The 26,723-nt window shown below is 41.2% G+C and overlaps 2 protein-coding genes across 5 annotated transcripts in view; both read right to left on the reverse strand.

Annotated features, from left to right (window-relative positions):
- The window catches only part of per2 (period circadian clock 2), a 32,917-nt gene extending 31,022 nt beyond the window's left edge, over nt 1-1,895 (reverse strand). For all 4 annotated transcript variants that reach the window (XM_086272515.1, XM_086272517.1, XM_086272516.1 and 1 more), the window contains exon 1: nt 1,706-1,895. The gene's annotated coding sequence lies outside the window, so the exon portion shown is untranslated. The remainder of the gene's footprint in view (nt 1-1,705) is intronic.
- A 12,559-nt stretch (nt 1,896-14,454) lies between these two features.
- Nucleotides 14,455-26,673, reverse strand: LOC147308413 (solute carrier family 12 member 9-like). Its single transcript, XM_086272619.1, has 14 exons — nt 26,341-26,673; nt 24,207-24,341; nt 22,731-22,868; nt 22,545-22,651; nt 22,089-22,290; nt 21,785-21,892; nt 20,900-21,011; nt 20,410-20,567; nt 19,849-19,931; nt 16,938-17,062; nt 16,620-16,812; nt 16,343-16,517; nt 15,943-16,089; nt 14,455-15,796 (listed from the first exon to the last, which is right to left on the reverse strand). Exons 1-14 carry the CDS (start codon nt 26,540-26,542, stop codon nt 14,910-14,912), a joined length of 2,772 nt encoding a protein of 923 aa, XP_086128745.1. The 5' UTR covers nt 26,543-26,673; the 3' UTR covers nt 14,455-14,909.
- Nucleotides 26,674-26,723: the final 50 nt, after the last annotated feature.

Consider the following 26,723-nt stretch of genomic DNA (forward strand, 5'->3'; position numbering starts at 1 on the left):
TGGCACTCTGCCCCCCTCATGATGTCTGAGAACCTCAGATTCATGGGGTTGCCCTTGAAACAATGATGCAATAATGACTTTAGAAGCTTAATATAAAAAATAAACACCACTTCAAGATATTTGTCCAATGATTTGTTTTTGTAGGCAAAGTTCTTACACCATCATTTGTGTTACCACAAAATTTAACTGCATGTTTAAATTAGCAGATGGAGGCTGAAAAGCCTAATTTATAAACTACCTATAAGTACTAAAAGAGAGGCTAAAGGATTTAGTCTCAAGGAGTCTGAAGTCTTATGGATTTAATGTGGGGGTTTCCACCAGTGTGTGAATGGTGTGTCTTGCACACTTTAATATGATGGTATGTTTTTACTTTAGCGTCTCAGTTCTTACATGCATGCAAAAAAGTGCAAAACAATGACTTGTATGCACCATGACTCCACTCACGTGCAGACATGACTGCAGTCGCTCTTTGGGATTATTTCATAATTCCCTGACCTACATCTGTCCTTGATGACAGCTCAAAAACTTGCGGTAAATAAGACTCGTAGTGCGCGCGCGCACACCTGCAGAGACCACCTAAGACTTTCTTTGCTGTAGACCACCAGAGTCCAAGCAGAAAATTCCAACTATTTTCAGCACGACTGCATCAAAACTGCTGCACGTTTGCTTTGGCACCTTTCCCTTAGACTGTCCTACAGCACTGTGTGCTTTAAGATGTTTTTAACTATTTATCATAACAATAAACTCCGAGTGACATATGGTTAAAAAAAAGAGAAAGAAATCTGCAAATTCATCTCCTGCTCCACTGCGATTGTGGGCAGGGAGTGCTGTGCCAAGGCAACCGTTCTTATTGCAACAGTAAAACAAAAATGCATAAATGAGATCTCCACTGAGCCCTATTTGCGTCACTCATCTTTCTCCTCCCTCCTCAGTCACAAAGGGCAAGGTGAATACACCCAAATTAAGCCTTCCACGCAGACACTTCTTCCATTAATTATGATCCACATTTGCATGCCGCATTTTGACTTGTCTTTATCCTCTTTTAGCAAAATTAAAAATCAGCATTTACTTTGTTTTCTCTCCAGTCTCCCTTGTAAGGACTTCTGTTGCTGCTGCTGCTGTTGAAGATGAATGAATGCTTTCATATAAGGATTGTCTCACTGTAGCGAATACCAGCAGCCTGACTCTGCCTATTCAGAAAAGCGTGGCGCACAGCCCAGAGGTTTTCTAATAGGAACTGCGTGTGAACTTCTGCCATGTGCTGCTGCAGTAGCCTCTTTATGTAAGTCGTCAGGAGTTTTCATGTGTCAGTGACACTACAAACAGTGCGCCATATGCGACTCTGCCATCGCTGCCCTATGCATCTCCGCCGCTGTGAAATACCTGCCAGATTAAACCCTTATGTTAAAGGTCCTCTGAGCGCAGGCCACCACCGGTATTTCACCTTAAAGTGCGGCGAGTTTCGTTCCGCTCCCGCTGTTACATAGGCACAGCTGGTGTCCCGTTGGAGTCTCCTGACCCCCACGGCAACACACAGTTATGCAACTTTCACCTCCCGCGATCCCACAGCAGAGCCTTTTTACACATTCAGAGCACAGCTGGATAAAAGTGGAGTCGGCTTCACCCCTACACGTTCTACAACCCGGAGAAGCGCTGCAGCGTCTTACGCACCAAAGAAAGATAGAAAAGAGAAACTCCCACCAACCTGACAGAAGGCTGATCGTCTTTAGCTCCGGGTGTCTCCGGGAAATAAAGGCTGGCCTCTGGTGTAGTTCTGCGGTTGGATCCGTGCTGCGATGATTAGCGGGTCCCGACAGCCCTGCGTTCGTCTCTCAGCGATGCCCTCTACCCCGTCCTGATTCCCACTCACACCGGGACTCTGCCCTGGATCTCCAGCGCTGGCAGTGACCTCATTTCGACAGCTATCCTCCAGCTCCTTCGCTCATTGGCCCACGAACCTGTCGGTCTCTACGTCACGGCGCTCGCATCGAATCAGCGCCAGCCGCCCCCTCACGGGCGGGGCTCCAACCGCCGCTCCGCACTGTGATTGGTCCCCCCTTATGCCACTCCTTTTATATAAGTGTGTCACCGCTTTCACGTGGAAACCCACGGCTACTGCCGGCGTGAGAGAAGCGAGAGCAAATCACTACGACGCAGCTGCCGGTGAATGAAGCAGTGGCGATGGTTGGCTCACAGCGGCTCAGAGCGGCCGACTGTTATCTAAACGGTTATACAAGTGTGCGTATGACCAATGTGGCTGAAGTGCGCAGTCATTCGCCTAAGCAGAAAAGTTCCTTGACTCTCCTAAAATAATGTGATATAACCCAAGGTCTCATTGATCGCGGCTGTTACCTAATTACAGTCACCCTTACATAAAAAAGTGGGAACTTGTCGCTGAAGCTGCTTCTAAGATATGTCGTAACACAGAACTGTGCAAAATCATCTGACGATGACGTATCAAGATATAAAGGCAGGTTTTGTTCTTTTTTTGTATTTGTTTGTTTTTGTTTTTCCTGTTTGCAGACTAGTCACATAACTCAAGCAGTAAAATTAAATAATAAATGATAATTATATTTTGGTGTGACCACCGTTCCTCTCAGAGTTGTCGTTCCTTCAGGTAGGCATACACACAGGTCTCTTCACTTCTGTCTCTTCATATAATGACAGGATGATGTTGAGGTCAGGGCTCTTTGGGGAGGCACACTCTCTGCAGGACGACCTGTCCCTCTTGTGGCTGAATGTAGGTTTTTTCTGCCTTTTTAAAAAAAAAAATTTTTAGATATCGTGGACTTGGATACTGAGCTATAGGGGAAAAAAAAGAAAAAGAAAAAAATAAAAAAAATAAAAGAACAACAACAACAATAATAATAATAATAATAATAATAATAATAATATGGTTGTCTGTCCCTGTGTGTTGGCCCTGCGACAGACTGGCGACCTGTCCAGGGTGTACCCTGCCTCTCGCCCTATGACAGCTGGGATAGGCTCCAGCGCCCCCCGCGACCCTGAAAAGGATAAGCGGAAGCGAATGGGTGGATGGAATAATAATAATAATAATAATAATAATAATAATAATAACTGTTGAGGTGGCTCAGGAGATAGGGCAGGTCACCTATTAAGCTGAAGGCTGGGGGTTCACTCCTTGTCTTCTCCAGTGCCAAATATCCTTGAGCAACATACTAACTCCAAGTCTCTCTCTGATGTGAATTTGTATGAATGGTAGATAGAAAGCATAGAAACAAGGGAATGTGGCATGATTTATATAAAAAAGTGCTTTGTGTGCTCAGTTAGAATAGAACAGTGCTATATAGGAACCAGTTTATTTCTTATTTAATAATAATGCACCTAAACATTTTACAAGTCCTCATTTTTCACCAGCCATTTTATTAGATACACCCATTCAACTGCTTGTTAACATAAGTATCTCAGTCATGCAACTGAGCACATTTAAAGCATGTGGACATGTTCAGGATGACCTGCTGAAGTTCAAACTGAGCATCAGAATGTGGAAGAAAGGTGATCTAAGTGACTTTTAAACATGGGATGGTTGCTGGCAGCAGATGACCTACTCTAAGTATTTCAGAAACTCTGATTTTCCTGGTTTTTTTTCCACACATCCCTAGGGTTTACAGAGAATGGTGTGAAAAAGAGAACATTTCCAGTGAGTGGCAGCTGCGTGAAAATTTCCTGCTGATGTCAGAGGTTAGAGAGGAATAGCCAGACTGCTACAAGTTGACAGGAAGGCAACAGAAACTCAAGCACAGACATGTTAGAACCAAAGTATGCAGAAGAGCATTCTCTGAATGAACAGCATGTCCAGCCTTGAAGCAGATGGACTAAAGCAGCAGAAGTCTGGGTCTGCTGTCTGGGTCTTCTGTCAGCTATGAACAAGAAACTGAGGCTACACGTCACAAAACAGAAGACTGGAAAAACATTGGTGATCTCGATTTCTGATGCAACAGCCAGACGAAGAATAGTATGAACATTCAGAATTTGGCATAAGCAACATGAAAACATGGACCCATCCTGCTTTGTATCACTGATTCAGACTGGTAGCGGTGTGATGGTGTGTGGGATGCACTCCACAGCCAATCTGCGTATTGTCGTTAACCATCTTTTGATGGCTACTTCCAACAGGTAGCACACCATGTCACAAAGCTCAACACATCTAAAACTGGTTTATTTAATATGACAGTCATATCCAACAGATCACCTTTAGGATAAGTAGGAACAGGAAATTAATCTCTTGGATGTGCAGCAAACAAATCTGCAGCAACTGAGTGGCGCTATCACATCTTTATGAATCAAAATCTCTGAGGAATGTTCCAGCAACCATAGGAAATCTGCACCATCAAGAAATGGGGATTTTCTGGAGGTAAAAGGAGGTCCAGCCCAGTACTAGAAAGGTGAACAAACTGGTGGTACGTGTAGCTTGTACTCATGCTGAAAAGACTCTTGTAAATAAAGTATATCTATATACTGGTTCTTACATAGTAATTAGTCCATTATACAGCAAGACATGATTCAAATTTTACATACATAAATGCATAAAATGTTCATATTGCCCAGTAACAACTCTTAGCACAGTCAGGAGGAAGCAATTCAAAATCATCAAAGTTAAAATGTCCCTTCAGGGGTCTCTTTTGTACATCGCTTGTGGTTGTTGACTTGTCTTTTGCCCCAAAGTCTTAGTGGTCGAGACCAACATTCATGTTTACCCTTCGCTTTTGCTCCAGTTACATTATAATTTAACTTGTAAATCCTTACAGTTAAACACATTTTGTGGTTGTGTTGATGCTTGCACTGTGATATTATTTCTTCCTGTTCTGTGTTTACAGTAACGTATCACAGGTTGACTGTGTGAGGCAGTGCCAAGTTTTAAATGTGTAGCATTGGAGTAGCTGGTGTAGCAGGCACTTACATTTGTTCCAGTTGCCACTAAGTTGTGTGTGTTCACTTGACTAGAGGCAGGAAAAAATCAGTCACATAGTGGCTTCCCACATTCTTCTTAGTGAAGCTTGGTGACATATTGGAAGTCTTTTGTGTTAACTGTCTGTGGGTGTATCAAACAGCTCTGTGATTAATACTGAGATCTCAAACTAGGTTGCATGAATTTACCCGCATTTTTTGTTACTTGCACATTATTCATTTTGCAGTATGCTTGCCATGAGAGTAGAGTATGTTGCCTATGGCCCATATTTATGTACAGCCAGTTTGTTTTTCTACAGTTTGCTCCTGTGTGTGATATCGACAACCGATTATGTTTCAGTGAACTAATCCAACTGATTTATGTGAAGCTAGCTGGAGCATATCCCAGCTAACCTCAGCATGAAGACAGACAGACACATTACACACACCTACAAGTGGTCTGTAGTCTCCACCTGGCCTGCACTTCTGGAAACAGAAGCAGCTGGAGGAAGCCCACACAGACAAAGGGTGACACGTGCTGCTCATCTTTTCACACAGAGTGGCTAACCATAAAGCTACCACGCAGCACTCCCTCATATTCCTTTTGTAGTACAATTTAAGCTAGAAGGCCACTGATCATACATGCATTCACTGTCGCAGGTAAAATGCAATACAAAGTCATATTTTGCCTTTATCAGCTGCTCCCTCTAGGGGTCGCCACAGAGGATGATCTGCCCTCTGGCATCTCACCCTTTCCCTAGCATCCTCTTCTGTCACACTAACCCTCTGCATGTCCTCCTTCACAGCATCCATGAACCTCCTCTTTTATCATCCTTTTTTTCACTTGCCTGGCAGCTCCATAACGTGTCCCGGGTATCCACTATCCCCCCTCTGCTCATGTCCAAACCATATAACTTTGTCTCAAAATGACTGAGTCCCGCTGATTCCCATCAAATTCTGCCACCTGTCTTTTTATCAGTGCCACTATCTCCAAACCATACATCATAGCAGGTTGTAAACATTCCCTTTCTGCTATCCTCCTGTCACAAATCACCCCTGACACTCATCTCCACCCACTCCACTATCTTTTTTTACCTCTCTTCTGTGCTGTCTGGTGTTTTGAATGGTTGGCCCCAGGTATTTAAACCCCTCCACCTTCACTGCCTCTGCTCCCGCAGCTTCACTGTCACAGTGCTAGTGCTAAAAATCCTACTGGTCAACAAACGCCGCACCTCATGCACTATTCTGACCTCTGATCACCGATTCAGAGACGTACTGTGAAGCACCAAATTGGTGATAGCACAAGGTATAAATAAGGAAGCACTGTAGAAGATCTCATCCCATCACAATTTAAAATCTGAAAGTTATGTTGTTTTGTATTCACAAATACAATCAAGAAGGTTTTGAACATCTATGATTGTTGGACATCATTGATCTCAAGATTTGTAAAATGATTGCGTGGTGCACACATTTCCAAATGAGCCAGCCTGGTCTAAACCCTTTAAATAAAAACCAATAGAGCACATAAAAGTTTTTTGAGGTATACTTCTAAACTTTTACTGAAACCAAATCAAAATAGTTGTGGTCTAACTTCCGGTATCATTCAGTTCACCATTATCTGGGTCCACAGATCATCTGTCTGTGCTTACACAGAAAAACTGTTTCCATATAAGGAAGAGAGCAACAGATGGCAGAAAGAACTAGTCAGATTTGGCTTGTGCCGCGTGGTTTGTGCTGTGCAGAAGGCTGAGCCGGGCAATGCGAAAAGGCGAGAAAGTGGGCGTGCCAGACATGTGCAACCTCCCAAAAACAAAGATGACACCCAGACTCCAGTCACATCCTCTTTCATTCACACATTCGTGCATGACGAATGTAAAAAGACAGAAGGTCGATTTATATTTACGAAGAAAGAAGCTATTCAGAGAGAAAGTCTTTCCATTTAATCCATACAGTATAAACTAAAGATTGAAAGTAACAAAAAGTAAAGTAAAAGTAAAGTGACCCTGTGAAAACTCAGATAGACTCCCCACAATCCTGCATTAGGAAGATGGAAGAAAATAGATGGATGGATGATTAAAGTGCTTCCAGTGCCACTGCTGCAGAGCTCCTAAACGTAAACCTACTAATCCACTGCTACGCAATCAGTGACGCAGGCATCCTAATATTTCACTGAACTGGGATTAGTAATACCCATGTAAACCGCTGATGGCTGACAAACATTATGAGACATCATGATGCAACATAAGCAGCTCCCTTGTTTGATCCCTGGATGTAAAAGAGTGAGACTGACGCAAATCAGCCCATCGGTCCACGGTGCTGTCAAGGCCTCCATAAAAACAAGGGCATCCCCGCTATGTGGGGGTGGTGTGAGACAGCCACTGCATGACCATCACAATCACTCAAGGCAAACAGTGAGTAATTTAGGATCATACAAGTTACTGTTGTAGACATGTGATAATATTCTATTACATAAAGTGATCTAAAGGAATCCTGATAAGGTCAAGAAATGAAGTCTGACAGTGGCAACTTCCTGAGCTCCTATGGTCAAAAGTGGCTAATAAACTTCTAGCTGAGCCTGTGGAAGATGCTGAGACCCGAGGTCATGTTTTGTTTTTTAAATTTCAAAGACTTTTATTGGTAAATAAATCAAGTATATGCAGAGAGTCAGGATTTACAGTGCTGACTCTTCTTTGTAACCCCTGTAGTTCTCTGTGGAGATCCATTCCTGCCATATCAACGCTCCAAGCTGATCACAGTTCAATGATTAACCCCTGATCCTTGGTCCCATTAAGATCTGGGTAGTTTTCCGGTCTGAGATATTATTTTGCAGATCTCCGAGCCTCTGTGGTGTCATTCGTGCCCCCATGATGACATGGTGTTCCACGATGCTTGAAAACACACAGACTGTAAATTTAAGCAGGTTATTTTGTTACATAAACACAACATAAAATGCTAAATTTGATGAAATCCGGTCAACTGAAACTTCCTTGATTCATATACATTCAGTTTAAACCGAGCACATTTACCTTAATAATGAATTGTTTGAATTAATTAACCTTTGATTTTAAATATTTGACTTGCATGTTAAATAAAATTGTTATTTTGAGTTTATTGAGGGTGAAGTTTTATGTATGTATGTATGTATGTATGTATGTATGTATGTATGTATGTATGTATGTATGTATGTATGTATGTATGTATGCATGTATGTATGTATTAATGTTGAGCATATGCTAAACATTTATGTGGCAATTGAAATTGGGTTGTCAATTTATTAGGGACACCTCACTGACACAATTGCCTTTCAAGAAGGTTGTTGTTTTCTTTTTTTATTAGTTCTAAAATCATCTGATAGTGCTTCCTAAACTTTGTGTTCACTTTGGTGAGCTCTGCCGCATCGCATTAAAAAGGTTCCTGGTTCAAACTTTAGCTAAGGCATCTCTTTATGACATTTCCATGTTTCCACTGCGCCTGTGGAGTTTCTCCATTTGCTTCTTACTACAGTCCAAAGACAGCTCAGCAGAATAAAGTGCTGTATGACGGAATAGTTTAACGCTTACCATCAGACTTGAAATGCCACTCCATGTCAGTCTTTGAAGGCGACAGGTTGTGTTGCTTTTTAACTGCACTGTATTATACAGAGAGGTGTTTCTGTTATCAAAAGGACCATCCATGTAATGAGCTACACTTCAGCAGCACCTTAAATTTAAGTCTGAAATTAGACCAGTTCTCCAAGAGGGTTAAAAATGGACATTATAACCTTCATGAAGGAAAGTTTATTCAGGCAAAGCTGCATCAGGTTCGACCAAGTGCCCCAGTTTAGCCACCTGTGTGCAAAGAATAAAGCAATGTGATACAGTAAACGACTATCAAATAAAAGCAGTGAATAAGTTGAAAGCAAACATACACCAAAGCTATCAGTATTTTTATTGACACTGTGCCCAAGGTCCTGCTGTGGTCTCAATTGATAACAGTTATATTTGCTTAATGTAGGGCAGTAAATGGAGACACAAATGCATCTAAAACGAGTCACTTACTCCTTTAAGTCATGACCACATCTGACAAAAATCTGTCTATTTAACTGACAGGACAAACTCATAAAGCCTTCTTTTGTTTATCCCCCAGTTACAAACTAAATAATATGCTAGGAATTGATTATTTATTAACATGTATTTAACCAGGAAGTGAAACTTTTAAGATCAAGTGTTTATTTTGCATGAAAGATTCTAGTAAAATCTCAACCTGAACTAGGCCTATGGATGCTGTGGCAGCAGGAGGAGAAAGAATCGTACACTTCCACAGGACTAAACTGTCGACATATCCTCCCAGTCCGCCCACTCTCACATGAAGTGGAGCTATTTCCACAGTAACAGCAGTTTGAACTACGTCACTAGTGCAGATCCAGAGAGTAGAGGCAGATGATGTGGGAAAATTTTACATCAGCGTACATATATTGGCAGCACTATGCGGCCAGCTCCCACTCACACTATTTTTCACTTGAGTGGTCCTGATACTTTAAGAAAATGCAGCTGATGGTTAATCAGAACTTATAGATGTGTCTTTTCAGAGGTTTAATAATGACAAGACTACAGAGGAGATGTCAGAGAAGGAAATTCGGAAAAGACTTGATAATACCGCAATGCTTGAAGACACGTGAGGACACTTGTGACAAAAACACACCGTCATCTATCAGCTGGTGAATTACACCCACTGCCACTTCATTAGGTACACCCATTCAACTGCTCTTTCACGTAAATATCTGATGAGTCAATCACATGGCAGCAATTTACTCCATTTAGACATGGAGACATGGTCAAGATGACCTGCTGAAATTCAAACCAAGCATCAGAATTTTGAAAGAAAGATGATAAACATGGCATCGTTGTTGGTGCCAGACGGGCTGCTCTGAGTGAATACTGCTGATCTACTGGGATTTTCCCACACAGTCATCTCTAGGGTTTACAGAGAGTGATCAGAAAAACAAAAATTATCCAGGGAATTAGCTGAGTGGAAATGCCTTCTTCATAGGGGATATTGTGTTGGCACACTTTGGGCCCCTTAGTTCCAAATGAGCATCATTTAAACACACATCAGCCTACACGAGTATTGCTGCTGTCCATGTCTATACTTTTACAACAACAGTGTATACATTTTCTAATTGCTGCTTCCTGCATGTCCCAAAGCTCCAATGACCTCAGTCTGGTTTCTTGAGCGTGACACAGAAACAGTCACCAGATCACAGAATAATACAGCACCTTTTGGGTGTTGTGGAACAGGAGATTTGGATCATGGATGTGCAGCTGATAAATCGACAGTAACTGTGTGATGCAATCACGTTAATAAGGAACAAAATCTCTGAGGACTGTTTCCAGCACCTTATTGAAACTGTGAAACAATTACTTAATGCAGCTCTGAAAGAAAAGGGTGGTCAAACCCAGTACTAGCAAGGTGTGCCTACTGAAATGGCATGTGAATTTATACATGAAATATACTTCATTTCCCAGACTGCTCTTTGTATATTAATGGCAGGTTGCAAATTTGCCGTTCTTTGTCACAGACTGTTGTTCAAAGACAAAGTGAAAGAATCAAAAATCGTTGTCATACTGCTTGTAGAGGATGATATGCAGAAGCATTTGATTTGCTTTCACTTATCATTTATACAATACATCCTTTGGAACGCTACTTATGGCTGTAGAAACAGCATACAAATTTTTGGGCTGGCATGAAGCAGGGAATCGAACCAACAGGAAGACGAGCAGTCCGACCATCTCAAATCCAAGCAAACAGATTTCTGAACAGAAATTTAGCAAATATATCGTCATCCCAGCAGCAACATATGAGCAGCTTAACTATTTTTAGTCATTACCATTTTTGCTGCCATATCTACAATCTGCTTCTCTGATGTTTCTCATACCATTTATGGTAAGTTGGAGGTTAAAAATTTGATTTGACCACCTGAATTATATGTAAGGTTTTGGACCTAATTTAAACTTTTTGCCAGGAGGGCATTAATCTATCCCCTTCTCTCAAACTGTCTATAGTATTTTGTTTTTGGTACACTAATTAAAGACTAAAGGCAGGTCCAGTTTTTTTTTTCTTTCATTACTGATCCTTCTTTATACTTTTCATACATCAGCACTTCTCCATTCTACAGCTGGTCAGTCGGAAGTGAGTCAACCTGTGGGCATGAAGGAATCCCCCTCAAACCAGTCCCCAGTGCTGCACGAGAAATACGCGCTAAAAGCAAAAAGTCTTCTCCTCGTAGGAGGCATGTAGGACTACTGCACGTTGTATCCAGTCCAAAATAGTTGAACACTCCGAGTTACTCTTATGACTGTAAACGTGGCATCCCCTTATAGTGCTCAGAGCCCAGGCTGCCTCCGCCTGTGAACGTGCTCCCTCCCACACGCAGTTTGTCAGTGAGGTGTAGGCGGGTGTCGATACACTTATACGAAAGATATGCAGCTCTGCAGCAAATGTGACGTATGCAACAGTTGGCACCGTCTTTTCGTCACAAGATGCATTATAGCTGTTGCCCACAATCACTAAATCTGCTGTTGGCAAATTGCATCAGCCAGCTCAGTGTCATGCCAAACTGGTGGGCAACTAATTTTCCCCATGGGAGCCACACTCAGGGACTGGGACTGTTGTGGAAGACCGCAGCAATAAACTTGTTTCTGCTCATTATTCACTTTATCTCTTTATAAACTCTTTATAAGCTTTGCAGCTCCCCGGTCAGCTCGAATGACTGAGATCAGGTGCTCATTAACATTTTGAAAGTGGAACAAAGTTGGTGATGCTGGGTGGATACACAGCTGTTTGGTGCTGAAGTGGGGCCCTCAGTATTTGTCTTTCATTCTGACTAATCCTCTGAGTGTGATTTCTCTCCATTTAACTGCTGTGTTTAAATCCTTGCCCAGCAATGAGACCTCCAATTGTCTTTTTGTCATCTCTTCCTCTGTCCTCTGCCTGACTGCCAATGCCCACTGGACTTGTTCCCCACTCAAATCAAGCTGCGCATATAATTACTCTGCATGTTTAAAAGAGCAGCTAAGTAGAGAGTTAGACTCTGTGTGTATTTAACCTGGCTTTTTTATAATTACATTCAAGAAACCGTCTGTTCTTTTTGTGGCTGCTCATCTCATTCACTGCTCCTGGAGACTGGACCAGGAATCACACACACACAGACGAGGAGAGTCTGATTGTTTGGAAAGATTTATGTTCAGGGGTGGATACTAGAAGATGTTTTCATTTCTAAAAAAAACAGTCAGTAAACATAATTGTTATGTTAGGAGCATTTTTCTTGCTTTTCTTATAACCCCTGACTGGCTCTTATTTGTCATTTTGGACACTGATGTGTCAAGGAAATGTGTGCAGATTTATAATCCTAAAAATATATATATATTTTTAAGATTTCTAGTCTTTAATTTAGTAATATTTCACGCCTAACCGTCAAACATTGTAATGTTCTACCATAAGCAAGGCTAACAGCCCTAAAATGGAAAGATTTACTGCACCAGAAGCCTGTAGACCAGGGGTGGGGAACTCCAGGCTTCAAGGGTCGGTGTCCTGCAGGTTTTAGATGTGTCCTTGACAACACAGCTGATTTAAATGGCTAAATTACCTCCTCAACATGTCTTTAAGTTCTCCAGAGGCCTGGTAATGAACTAATCATTTGATTCAGGCGTGTTGACATGGATGGATGACTAAAACCTGCAGGACACCGGCCCTCGAGGCCCGGAGTTCTCCACCCCTGCTGTAGACCAATCCCAACATCATTAAATCAATCACAGACAAGAACAAACAGCATTGTACTCCTTTGTATTTTAAGCAATTTATAATTTAAGCAATAATTTTAGTCACTAATATAGCTTGGAGTCTACCTAATCAAGCATCTTTACTTCTGCGAGTGTTTGGAGCTCAAGATTAAGCCGTTACAAGCTCTAAAAAAATGTATTCATACCCAGTATTTCACACTATGTCAGAACAACAGTACTTTCTTACTTTTTTGTTCATGGACTACAGCAATCTGTATTTAAAAGTATCACAGCCCGGAAGTGTTTTTATTACACTTTTACTGCACCAGCAGTTCTCCCAGCGGCGCTGAAGCGAGTCCGACCTTCAGCTTAAAACCTTAAATATAAAAGATGGGCCAGACTCGATGTGCGCCCACACTGTCAGATCACAGGAGTCACCGTGTGCTGGTGCACTATTGCTTCTTTGTGACTTCTAAGTAAATGCACTCATTAGAAAAGTGGAGAAAAAGGTGCCTCGGTGTCCTTGGATCTGCTGCCATCTGTGAACAAATTCCCTCCCACATACTGTTTGACAGTAATGTGTAGGTGGGTGTTGTTTTCTGCTGTAAACCCATTAGAATTTCTCTAAATGCGACATGCCGCTGGCTCCTATTCAGTATGCGCCGCCTTACCCACCACAGCATACATGTGCCAAACAATAGTGTCATTCAGAAAATCTTCACTGTATTTTAATTATCTTTTAAAGCAACAGATGAGTTTGCCTTGTTATCAAGCAATCTACATCATATTCTTATTTTAAAACTATCCTGTGGCATAAAAACACTTAAAGATACGACATCTGCACACTGGCTTTATTCCGAGGGGCAAAAAGTTGCACTACAAGTAAAAATTCCATTATAAAATAATGATAGTACAACACAGTCTGACTGGATAAAACAGTCATGTCTTTAATGATCGTGTTCAGTAATCACTCACAGCTCAGGCTGGAAAAACTAAGTTAAGTCTTGAATTTAGTAGTTCAAAGAAACTTCTCTAACAACAGCATCATTTCCTGGAGATGCTGATAAGAAGTGCACAATGAGTATTTGGGGGATTTCTTGATTGTCCAGCCTTGCTCAGCTCACACCACAGCATCTCAAGGTGGTTACAGACCAAAATTGTTGTTTCTTTTTCTTTAAACCATCTGTTCATTTATTTGTGCACCCCAGGTCAATGTCATGTTGGATGACCCAGTCTGTAGCATAGCGCCCTGACATTCGCCCCTAATATTTCTTGATTTAATTTTAGCTCCCTCAGTGCTAAGCCAATGGTGCTTTGCTGTTTGTATACAGCAAACATAATCCTCCTAGAAGTCATATCCAAAATAATAATGAAAACACTTGACTCCAAGTTTAATTTGGAACACATAGGACTCTATTATTAGTTTAGTAAGACTGCCTTGGTCCATAATTACAACTCAGAAGGAGATCCTGTCAGCCCTGAAAAGTTTTCAACCGTTTTTCTGGGAACTGCATTCTTTATCTTGGCAAGAAAGCCGATCATAAACAGACCGACCACGTGGAGAGTTCTGAATGAGCAGATCAGTCTATGTTAGCTTATTTGTAGTACACATTCAGTTACATGGTATTTGCACCATTGTGGTGCACTAAGAGCCTTGTAAATTCTTACTTGTATAGCTGTGATTGTGGGCAGTTTGCTAGGCAAATATCGCCCTCTGCAGGTTCAACAGGAAACACTCAGGTGTAACTTTTTTTGTAGTAGCTAACAATTACTAACTATAAACAGGCCATTCAGGTAATACAATCGTTTATTTTTCTATAAATCTGTGCAAAATTTAAAGCACACAATAGCAAGATGGCACCCAACTGTGGCAGCAATATTTTAGCAAATAAATGAGAATCTAATACATTAACATCCAATCAGCTTTCTACTAATACAATCATCTCCTCTCACACAAAAAAGTGCAGATTAATTTTCTTAATGCCACTATGGCCTAATCTCAGTTTCAAAGGGATAGCCTCAGTTCCCTCAAGCATTCATGTTTGTTGGTGTATTAGTGGGAGGAATAGGTGTGTGTAACATTCATGTTTGATTAAAGTTTAAAACTGAGATTTGCAGTGTTTTCATCTATTGTAATACTGTGGTTGACGACTAACATGTCAATAAATCGGGAGGCAACAGGCACAGCCCCGTCCATGAACGATACTAGATTCTGCTAGTCGATGACAAAGAGTTAGTAAAATTCTAGATGTCAGTCGTAACCACAGGAGTGACTCCGTGAACGAGCAATGTCGGACCAAGGTTTCGACTCAACAGGTCCACCTGATGCAGGTAGGCACGGTAACGGCTTCTATCAGCTGGGGGGTGTGGCAAATACAAGAAACGCACAGCTGGCTGAGGGACACCATGACGGCAAATCATATCATTGACGGCACAGATGTACTCATCTGTAAGTTGAGAGGCATTATTGGGATATGTCTGGTTACAGTCTTCTCTCTCATCTTCCTCATTCTGTTCAGCCCTTTCTCTTTGCCTCTGCCAGTGTAGCGCCACCACCTCATCCCAAGCCACCATCTGCACCTGAGCTGAGATCCTTAGATCCCTAAGCATACCCTGGAGCTTTGCTTCCTCCTTTTCTTGCAGACTATAGCCAGCCTCCATGCACAAGAAGAGTCGGAGTCTCGCCTGGTTCCAGGCACGGGAATCGTGAAGCACACAAGCCAGCTGGAGAAGAAACAATGAGCAGATGCCAACATAACTATGGCTGTCTGGCTGAAGAAGATTCATAGGCCACACATCAATGAATGGCCCGGCCACACCTCTGATCTTTCTTCCTGACCCTAAGACTCTGTCCCGGTTGAACTGGTCGAAACACCGAGCCAGAGTCACATTCTTTCCCATTTTTACAGCATCAGCAATCACAGAGACGTATTCCTCTTCCTGGAGGTCTTTGGGGTCCTCAGCACCTCGCAGACTGGGAAAGAAGGGAGAGCGTTGCTCTCCAGGGACTTTGGTTGGACAGACCGTATCAAAGCTATGGCCTGTAGACAGGAGAATATGACCTTGGAGGTGGTCATGAGGAGTGCAGTCATCATAGAAACCCAAGACAAGGGTGTTGGGCCTCATTCCACCTAGAATCAAAGACTTGTATCAACTGTGCTTTGAATAAGAAAAATATGAATGATAAAATGATGTATTATATTGGAAATGCTGCCATAACTACTGCTCAGTGACAGACAGGACCTAATCCTACAACAGTAAAGGTAAAGCCACCTACCAAAGCCTGAGATGAAAAGCAAATTCTGAACGCCGTGTCGGACGGAGTCAGCCAGGGTCAGGTTGACAAACGCTTTGATTTTCAAATGATCCACTAAACAGAGCCAGGAGTCATATCGACTCTGCAAAGGATCAGAGGGCAGCTCATCTGCACACAAACAGAGGCACACACAATATAACAAGAATCAGACTTTCATAGGGAAAACAAGCAAACTTCTGTTTTAACACTTTTCCCTCTCACTGTGAAATCTCGTTAACGTTAGGATTCATTAAAACTGATTTACACTCAGAAATAACAGCTCTTTTCATCAAAGACTATCACTGAGGTACAAATATCTCCCTCTAAGACCTAAAGTACTCAATAATCCACTAGATCGGGCTCCAGCGTACACATTTCTTACCCAGCAAGCCCAGCTTTATGTGTCCAAGCACATAGAGGCCGCTCTTCTTCAGATCATTAATGAAAGTCATGAGGCCTGTACAGCTGCGAGGGTTTGCAACCATCAGAAGCACCTGGGGCCTCCAGAACTTAACATGGTCCTTTCGCACATCCAACATCAACAAGTACTTACGCACCTTGGTAATTACAGAAAATAGTAAATAATGATTAAATATAAGTGATTCATGCATATTTATGTCACATTTGTGATTCATGTGAGTGAAAAACACTTTATGCACCTGGTGGAAGATGAGGGCCTGGCTGATGTAGCCCCAGTTGCTGATGGGCCCCAGGTAGTGGATAAGCATCAAGAGCACCAGCATAAAGGCTATGCTGGCAAATGCATAAATTGCATTGATCAAAAATATCATGACCAGGCAGCCGAGGATGCCCACAGTGCAGGTGTGCCATGTAAAGAAACGGAACGAGGGTCTAAATATAAAACAAGAAATAAACAAAAATGAAAGAACATGTATGAAAATGTTCCATTTTGGTTTTACCTGTGCAAATAAAATCTAAAGCAGAAAGGTAAGCCACTGCCTTATGCTGCACTGTACCTGAAGTTTGGTGCAGAAGCCCATTCAAGAGCCAAACAGGCCAGGTTCACAGCAGCATACACCAACAAGAAGAAGATGGTTACAATACCAGCAATGGTGTTCAATTTACCTGCAAATAGCACCATCTAGTGGAGGTGATTGGAAAAAATAGGTTTTAGTGAAAATTAAGAGTGGCTTTAGCAGAAAATCTCAAACTGATATGCCATTGAGACCAAAAATTCTCCTGTTTTAGTCCAGAAAAATATCCAGTCAAATGATACCAAGTGAACAGGCTTTGACATGCACCATTAAAATGCAACAGAACAATGTTTGCAACAATAAAACTCACCATACGTCAACTATGATAGCTTTGAACCCCCGGCTGCCTCGACACTACAAATTTAAACAGCTACACTGTATCTGAATTTACTGAAAAATCCTTTCACTCGAGCTAATGAGCTGAAGTTAAGCAGCATGGTACTGTAAGAATTCACTTATTAGTTTGACAACATTCAGCTCCGTCTCCCTGCCAGAACCTTTCAAGCTGTGAGTCCTCTTCACTCGACAAATGAGCGAAAATCTGAAGCTGAGCACAATGATGCTCAAAGTCTTTTTGCATCGCTGAGCAGCGGCTGAAGAATGAGCAAAGTTAAATGAGCTATCAGTTTGTCTGCTCTTGATTTTTCCTTCCTCTGTTCCAGCTTTCATTTACAATCAACTGCAGACAGCACTGCACCTTTAGCAAACAGTGTATGACGTCAGTGCTGATGCAGCATCACTACACACATCCTAATTTATTTTTCCCCACCTGTATTAGAAACAGAAGACAGGGTGGAAGTGGAAAGATTTTCTTTTATTTTTTAAATTACTTTTCTTAATATGCTATTACTGACTTTTTCACTAGTTTCCTCAAATTTTATTCAGGGTCCATAATTCAGACCAAGAGAACAAGATCCCTTCAAAATGTGACTTGGACACTTTAAGTCTGGTTAACCTTTGAATCTGAGCCTTCTGCACTTTGGCAAAGCTACAAGAAGCTCGCCAAGCTTCGCCTAGTCACAGTTGCCACTGTAAACATGTTCATGCATTTGAGGGCGTCTACGGTTTGATGGCAGAGCCATACTTGGCAAATGGGCAATAAGCTGGTCCACTGATGTGCATGACATTGGTCTTAAAAGTGTTAAGGTACAGACTGAGTAGCACTTTTGGGTCTGTGCAGAAATTATTTTGCAACTTCAATCGTGTCTTCAAGAAGGCAGATGTTATCTGCAAAATCGAGGTTCTGAAGGATAACAGCTGCATGCTGGGAACCTTCTCTTAGTGGGGCCATCAGTACTGCAAAGCGTGTCGAGTGTAATGATATAACTTTAAAGGTGCAAGTGACTGTAGGGGGGAAACTGTACTCCAGCAGGGTCTTCAACAATATATTACAACTGATCTTCAAGGCAATAAAGCATGACTTTGTTAAGAGATGTATTCTAAAACACTTCTTTAGCTGAGAATCAGAGAGGAGAAACACACAGTTTTACTTGTTGCTTAGCAAGGGCAGCTCTGAGCTCTCGCACGAGAGTGAGGGCTCAGGGACTCGCACTCTGAGACTGCCCTGGTCTTTATTTCATACATCAGTGGGTGTTTATTCCTTACATTGGAATGTGGAGGTGTGTGGAGGTGTATATATATATGTGTGTGTGTGTGTGTGTGTGTGTGTGTGTGTGTGTGTGTGAGAGACCCCATAAACGACTTCCCTAAACCTGCTGGTCTGGAAAATCCAACAGTTCATCTAAATGTAAAAAAGGCACTTAGACTAAAACTGACATAGCTACGTTTAGGTACGACCTTTCCCATGCTCCCAGGATGTGGGTGTGAATGCCAGAGCACTCTGGAATGCACACAAAGCCTTTGCAGACTATTAAGGATCGCATATCCTATCACTACTATATGTAAACTTATATTATTAAAAGATTATACTGACTACTAAGTACAATTTTCTATTGACAGACTTCCTTACAGGGGCCGTGGCCTCTTCCAGGACTCTGCGTTGTCAGAATATGGGCCAATGTTGATCATACTGATGTACTAGTTTGAGCAGAAGGTGGTTGTAGGAAAGGGTGATGGCAACTGCAGTCTTCAAGAAGGGTGAGGTTTCCTCTTGTTAGTACACGGACTATACCTGACAGACCTCAACATCAGTGGAGAGAAGTTTTAGAAAGCAGTATTTTCCAAGTGTTGGGTCTTCCTGCACCTTTATATGAAAATTTCTTCAGTTTTCTTGCCAGAGAGCTCAAAAACTAGTTTTCAAAGTGATGAACAGGCTGCAAGACAGGCTGCCGTCTGTGGTGATGTGAATGAACTCTGCAGTGTTTTCAGTTAGTAGTTAACGAGCATGTCCTACGAAGAGGTTATTAGCCACATCTGCCACCCAGCAGTCTTTTCGTGCCATCCTAAATGTTTCCAGGAGGAGCCCCATCACCTACAGGAACCTACTGAAGATCTTGAGTGTCACCCGCAATCACTGACTACCTCATGATGGCCATGTGATGCTTTAACATGAGACAACTGGGGCTGCCTCGCTGTGGGACACAGATGTTAAGAGGTATTGTGGCGGACCATCTCTGACGCAAGAAACTGATTGAAGAGGACGTTAGACTGCAGAAAGAAAACCTGTGTGTCATGCTGAACTGAGGTGTTTGGAAGGACTTCATAGTATAACCAAGAAGAATTGGAGGATGATGTGTCTGCCCTTTACCATTCATCTATTTTCATCAGGTATTTTGAATTGGTTGCTGTATCCTAGATTACTGGGTATGTGTAAACAATCAGTGTAAGATGGCTCAGCCTATAAGCTAATGAGATATCTGCTTTCAAGGCGAGACTGTCTAAACTTCAAACACAGAGGAAAATGCAAACATATGATGTGATACTGATATCCTACCTGCACAAGCAACCAAGAGACAAGCACTGAGACCCAGGGGTTTCCACTTTGAGAGGTTTTCCTTGCCAGAGCCAGAACACCGCCTGCAGAGATTTAGACAACTAACAAAAGCAAAGTCTCTCTGTCTGTTTCGCTCATCGTCCCAAATCCAATAAATAACTGAGTCACACGAGGACTTTTTTTCCTTTTGAGAAAGTCAACACCGCGTGCCATCTGTTGTCAAACGAAGCTTTCCAGATTAACATGTCTCCACTTGGAAAATGACACATGATGAAATTAATAACAAGTGACAATTTCTCACATTTGAGATGGAGACCCAGCTCAGCAGATGGCTGAATATTAAAATGTCGACTCAGCTACAGAAGACCAGATGAATTGGATATGCTTTTATATAATCCAGATCAACACTTCACAGCCTGATCATTAGTAATTAACTCCTTTTTATTACAGGAAAGGTTAGCATCCACATCTGATGGCTTCTTATAGGAAATTGTTAATGTTAGAGACAAGAAATCCAAATTACAATCATCAGGCAGCAAAACGCATGCTCAAGAATCTCACCAAACAGGTCGTCTTTGGACAGGGCGTACAGCACCCTGGAGGCTCCAATAAGGTTACTCATTGCTGCAGACAGGGCCGAGGAGTAAATGCCAACTGTGACCATGGGTGGCAATATATTAATGTCCCCCAGGAAGCTGTAGTCTCTTTGGAGAAGATAACTAGGAGAAATTGGGAAAATTTGACATGTGAAACTAGTTGTAAAGTCTAAAAAGTTTATTAAATTTTAATTATATAGTTCTAATTCACAACAACAGTCACCCCAAGGTGCTTTATATTGTAAGGTAAGGATGCTATAACATTAGAAAGAAACAATCAGACGACCTCCTGTGAGCAAGCACTTAGTGACAGTGGGAAGGAAAAAAAATTTTTTTGTAAAACAGACAGTTTTGTTTTCACAGATCCGACTCTGAAAGCAGTGACTGTCAACATCTTAAACAAGAGTAGTTGTTTATACTTGTTTCAGAGTATCTGTGTGTGTTGTGTGTCTAACCGGTCACAGGACCATGCCGCCAGCAGACTCAGCACATTATATGTGATGAAAGTTGTAAAAACAGCAGCAAGACTTCCTCTCGGGATGGAATAGCCAGGGTTTTTCAGATCACCTGAAGGAGGAAAAATAAATCAGCATCCATGTTGAACACATTTAAACATAGAAACATTAAGGTTTGGCCAAACTCAGACCTTTCCCACATTATACACGGCGTGCCGAATCTGCGCCTGGATCCAAGAAAAACCTGCAGTTCTAGAGATGCGTTAGTCAACCCATTATTTTGCTCTGCAAGCAGGCGATTACCTACAGCTTAATACGTACACTCTCACAGCATATTTTTCCATTTTTCCTTTCAGGCTGTCAACAGTTGCTGGTCAATACAGTGCTGTGAAAAAGTATTTTTCCCCTCACTGATTTCCTTGCATGTGAGTCACATTCGCATGTTTTATTTCAAACAGAATTTAACAATAGACAAAAATAACCAGAGTAAATACAAAATGCAGTTTAAATTATTTCCTTTATTAAGAGAAAAAAATGCTATACCACATAGACCCATGCAGATTTGATGAATAACTTAATTTGATGATCTGTGTGACAAAACGAAAAAAATAAATTTGGGAGGAAAATACTTCTACACACCACAGCAGCTAAAAAAAAAAAAAGTGGTAAATTTTAAAAACCAAATGATTAATATCAAATAAAGTACAATAACTACAGGCTTTTACTCTCTGGCCTATGGATCCTCTGACAGGACTTTCTTTTATGGCTTTTGCGAGAATTATAGCACTCAGCATGTTAAACTTGTTGTTTTCATCATTCCTGAAGTGACATACAGCTAGAGAAAGCCACCACTGCTTTCCCTCGTCTTTTTAAATGAAGTTTTACCTGACATGTTGGACCCTGCCATGATTCCAGTGCAGCCGTTGAACATGACCGCAAACACTCTGGTAAAACTCATCATGGCACCAGTGGTGTAGTCCACCGTGTAGGCGGCTAGAGGGAGTAACAGGAGGCTCGACTGTGTCATTTATACAAACAAAAAGGATGTTTGAATGTAAATGTCAGCATTTTTTACTAATTCAAAGCGTTATTGGAAAACTGGATCTGTAATTGCATTTTTCTGTCTCCTTACAAAGCAAAAACTAAATAAAAGCCAATCAACACATCTGATGACGTGTCCAATGCTTACAGAACAGGTTTCCCTCCAGCGTGTGCAGCCTGAAGCCTGTATAATTGGCAGTGCTCATGCTGGTGGTGTTCACTGCAGACGTGTGTGACAGAGTCACCACGGTGGGCCCCACAATGAAGAAACTAATGAAGATCGAAGCCAGGACCGTCATGACTACGATGAAGATAATGAAGGTGGCTTTTGCATAGATGTGGGCTCCCACCTGTAATCATAAGCTGGTAAAGTTACTCCACTTAAATATCTATACATTGTTTCTATGCATGAATCAAAAATTCAGATATAAATATTAAAAGAAAAGTATAGCTTAAAAAATAAATTTGGAACAGTAATAATTGTTGATTTAAAACATTCAAATTCCTCAGTTCTTTATTTGTTTAGCTCTCATACAATACAGTAAATATCTCAATAATCTTAGAATATATCTAACAGAAGGGCAATGAAAAACTCCAATCTCACCAGGCACACAAGGAAACACAGGAAAAGCAGGGCGGTGCCATAAAGCAGAGACCACCAGTATCCCGACGGCAGCATATGATGGTGACCTGCAGCAGCTGCAGCCCCCTCTGAGTGACAGTAAAACAGAGTTAGTGCATAAACAAGCCAAAACATCTACATGTCCCATCTTGTCCCAATAGACTTCACCTTCTGGGACCCCGAAGGTAGATGTAATAGCCTCGACCAAACCCAAAATGTAGAGAGCACTACTGCAAATGTTGGCAAAGAAAAACATGATCCCAATGCTGCCACCAAACTCTGGACCCAGGGCTCGGCTGATCATGTCTGGTGGTCCAAGTTGAGGAATTTCTGACTTGAGGGTGGCAGTGGAATAATTAGTTTTCCCCTGGGGGGTCTTAAAGGACTGAAATGACCTAAAGTGTTCAAGTGTCATGAACATGGATGAAAGCTCTAAATTAGAATGAAAGTTTCTTCAATGCTTCACTTCTAATCTCCTGAGAAAGAATACAGTGGACCATCATTACAAGAAAAGAAAGAGCTAATGGTCTACGACTGCTGGAACTGATCATGTTAATAAAGATGTATTTTTTATTGCATCTCAGGACTTATTTAAATAGTCTTCGATTGTCCAGTTTTAGTGAGGCTGTGCAAATTGTTGCCGCTTTCTGATCTTGCGTTCTTTTTGTCCTCCGTAAACCTTCGAGATGGTTGTGTTAAAAAAAATAAAAATAAAAGAATCCCAGCAGCAGGTTTTGAATACTCAGACCAGCCTGTCTGCCACCAACACACATGCAACATTCAAACTCACTTAAATCTATTTTGTTACCCATACTGATGCTCGCTTTAAACTTCAGCAGGTTGTCTGAACCATGTTAAGTTACTGCCAAGTAATTGGCAGGACAGTTATTTGCGGTCGTAAGCAGTTCAACAGGTGTACCTAATAAAGAGGCTACTAAGAATATAAAGTTTGAAACAATATTTAAAGGTAAGCCATTGCATCGCTTAAAACCTAATTTATCAATTATTGGCAGGCTTTAGGATTATCATGTATTATTTAATTTTGAAAGCATCTGTGACCAAAATGGGAAGGACTTACAAGGGATCATTTCTTCATTTAGAATAAAAAAACATGAGTGGGCCAGTAGGAGAGCAGCAAAGCTCAAAGGAATAATACTGATTTACTTTTGACACTGGTGTCTTTTTTTATTTGAATTTTAACCATCTTTTATCTAGCCTGCATGAAAGTACACATGGACCAAAGCTAAGACACGCTTTAAAAGGTGCACAACTCAAGACAACTTGCTGCCATCACACAATTAAGCAGCCTAGTGTGGCTGCATTCTCTTAGCTATCTTTTCCTGAATATGAATGACATCTCTTTCACGTCTTCCCTTACATAACCTCAAGACATTTTCAATCACAGTCAAGAGAAGACCTTTGACTGCAGCCAGATTCTAAAATATAAAATGCCAAACACTTGGTCTCAATACTTCCCCTTTAAGAGGCAGCTAAAGACCTGAAAAGAAACAAAGGAGATGCCTGTGCAGCTAGAGGATATACAGCAATAAAGCAAATCAGAGGGAAAAAATAAGTGTGTTAATGAATTCATAAACAAGGTGTGATTTGAAAGGCCACTTCCCTTTCTAAGCAATAAAAGGATACAGTAGGCACCTCCAGCATCTAGAGCTCCATTGGTGGAGATTGCACAGATGGAGAGCACAGTCATTGTGATGATGAAGTAGGCCACCAGGAACATGGCAATAGAATGGTACAGCCCTGCTTGGCCCACAACAAATCCTGTAATAAGCAAGTAACAGCACATCTTTCACTGAACATCCTTTTTTTTTAAATCACTTTAAACCTTTGAGCATCACATTTAAAAAAAATAATAATAAAAATGATTGAAACAAGTTTAAAATCTATCAGACGAGAAATATCAAACATTTGCTGCAGTTTGAATACTCACAGCTTGCAGTAGTAACTTCTCCAAACTCAGCGCCCTGATTCATAAGTACGGGTTGGACTGTTTTACAGGCTGACGTGATAACTATCAGAGCCTGACTACACAGCTTCAGTATCAGTCTATTTTCTAACATGTAAGCAGAATTTTCCTCAAACAGTGAGCGTGCAGTGCAGAGTGGAGGCCCGAAGTCTACTCAGATTCAACAGATCTTTGAATAGCGAGCCATAATCACTTCCTCTGCATTTGTGTCACTGGGACTAGATTACCGTATTTCCCGATTTACCTTTTTTACGCATCCAAATAATACAAAACGCTGCAGCCAGACTTCTAATATGTTTCAGTAAGCAAGCCCAGATTATTCCTGTGTTACTTTCCACCTACTTCCACTTGATTTCAGAATTTGAGTTCAAGTAGTCATACTAACCTCAACACCATACAAAGTGCTATGGTCCAGACTCTCAAATTCTTGCTTTTTGCAGGATTTGCTAACAAGCTCTGAATTTAGTAGTTAGGGGGACTGGGAATAGTCTCCCACTCCAGCTACGTTTAGGTGACTGTGTTTAACCTCTGTTTTTAGGATCTGCTTTTTACCTGTGTTTTTGTTTTTAAAATATGGTTGTGTTATTTATTGTCATTTTTGATTATTTACTACGATTTTTCTTTTTGTATCTTATTTTGTTGAACAGCACTTTATGACTATATGTCTGTGGAAAGCATTTAATAAATGTAATCACTGAAAGTGCTTAACCAACTTAGTAGACAACCCAGTGTAAGGTTTATGCCACAGCTGCCCCACATTAACAATATTGGTAATGACCAAAATCAGCTTTTACATTTCTGTAATGGTTAATCCACCAGTTTACACAAGCGATTTAATGGAAATATTTTAAACACTAAAATTAAATAATTATTGTTCTCCATGAAGTTTCAAATTACCTTTAGAAAGTAGAAAATAGTAAAGCACTTTAAAAAAAAATTAAGTTGCCAAATTACAGTTATTTTCTTGCATTATTGAAAGACAGAAAAAACAGAAAAAAATAGTTTGCGGTCAAATGTTATGTTCAATTGATTTCCTATTCAGTCATTTTTTGTTTCGAACAAGTTTTTTCAAACAGTTCAAAAACATTTGTGTTTTCTTGTTTTGTATAAAAGGTGTATCATATATCATAATAAGACACACGGGTCTTCAGACAGCTGCTTTAAAAAAAGGTCCAGGCATTTGTAAAAGCAGATGAATGAGCAAGGAAGGGTATGACCATTAGCACAAGGTTACGTTTAATCAGCCCACATCTCCCCTGAATATCCATTAAAAACACCATCTAGATGATTAGTTGGATGACCTATAAAATCTTGAGGCCCAGGCTATTTTAGTGAAATGCCTCAGGTTTAAACCCCTAGAGGCGTTTGGTATTTTATAAAGTTGTTTCATAAAACAACTTTATGGGAGTTTTTTGTTTTATAAAGTTTCTAAAGGAGAACAAGCCGAGAACCAAACCAAATCAATTCCCTAGTTTGCACCTGTGGATCCTCACAGAGGGCCATAGCACAGGTGAGGCGTTGATGTCCAGAGAAAAATGAGGAAATAAGAGTTAACCGGTGATATTACTGAACTAATCGTCAGTATCAAGTTAAACTCATTTTTAATTGTCCATAACTGATGGAAAAAAAATGGGTGTGGGGAGTAAAATATCTCCATATTCTGGAGTCGGACATGAAAGATTGAAAACCACTTATTTGGCTACAAATAATCCACTGAACACGTGTCAGGACTCATTTTTGTTGAGATAGAGACTTTATTTTTCAGTCTTTTTAAGATCTCCTGCTGATACTCACCAATCCGCAAGAACACAACAACGCTGAACATGGACAGTAAAGTTGGAATGACGACTCCAAACAGCACCCCGAGCTTCTGAGGCGCCCTATCCTTGGATCGTCCGGGGTGTACCCCTCCTCCGACCCCGGTGCGTTTAGATCCATCAGACGGCTCGCCGCTAGTGGTCAGTCGGTAGTGTAATAAAGGCGTTTTTTCTGACATCGTAGATTATCAATAATAAAGGTAAGTGCAACTTTATTTAAATAAAAGACCAGTTCTATATTGTTGTTATGGTGAAACGTGCCATCCACGTCGAGAGCCGCCATTTACCTCCACGCCTCACCTGCACGAGCCCTTCACCTTGGGCAGGTAATTTGCTAATTGGAGACAAAAATGACGTTGC

Source organism: Aulonocara sp. 'chitande type north' Nkhata Bay, linkage group LG18, assembly GCF_057382095.1.
Source record: "Aulonocara sp. 'chitande type north' Nkhata Bay isolate Kocher_YH1m ecotype deep benthic linkage group LG18, A_spYH_male_GT1.1, whole genome shotgun sequence".
In the NCBI taxonomy this organism is placed as follows: Eukaryota; Metazoa; Chordata; class Actinopteri; order Cichliformes; family Cichlidae; genus Aulonocara; species Aulonocara sp. 'chitande type north' Nkhata Bay.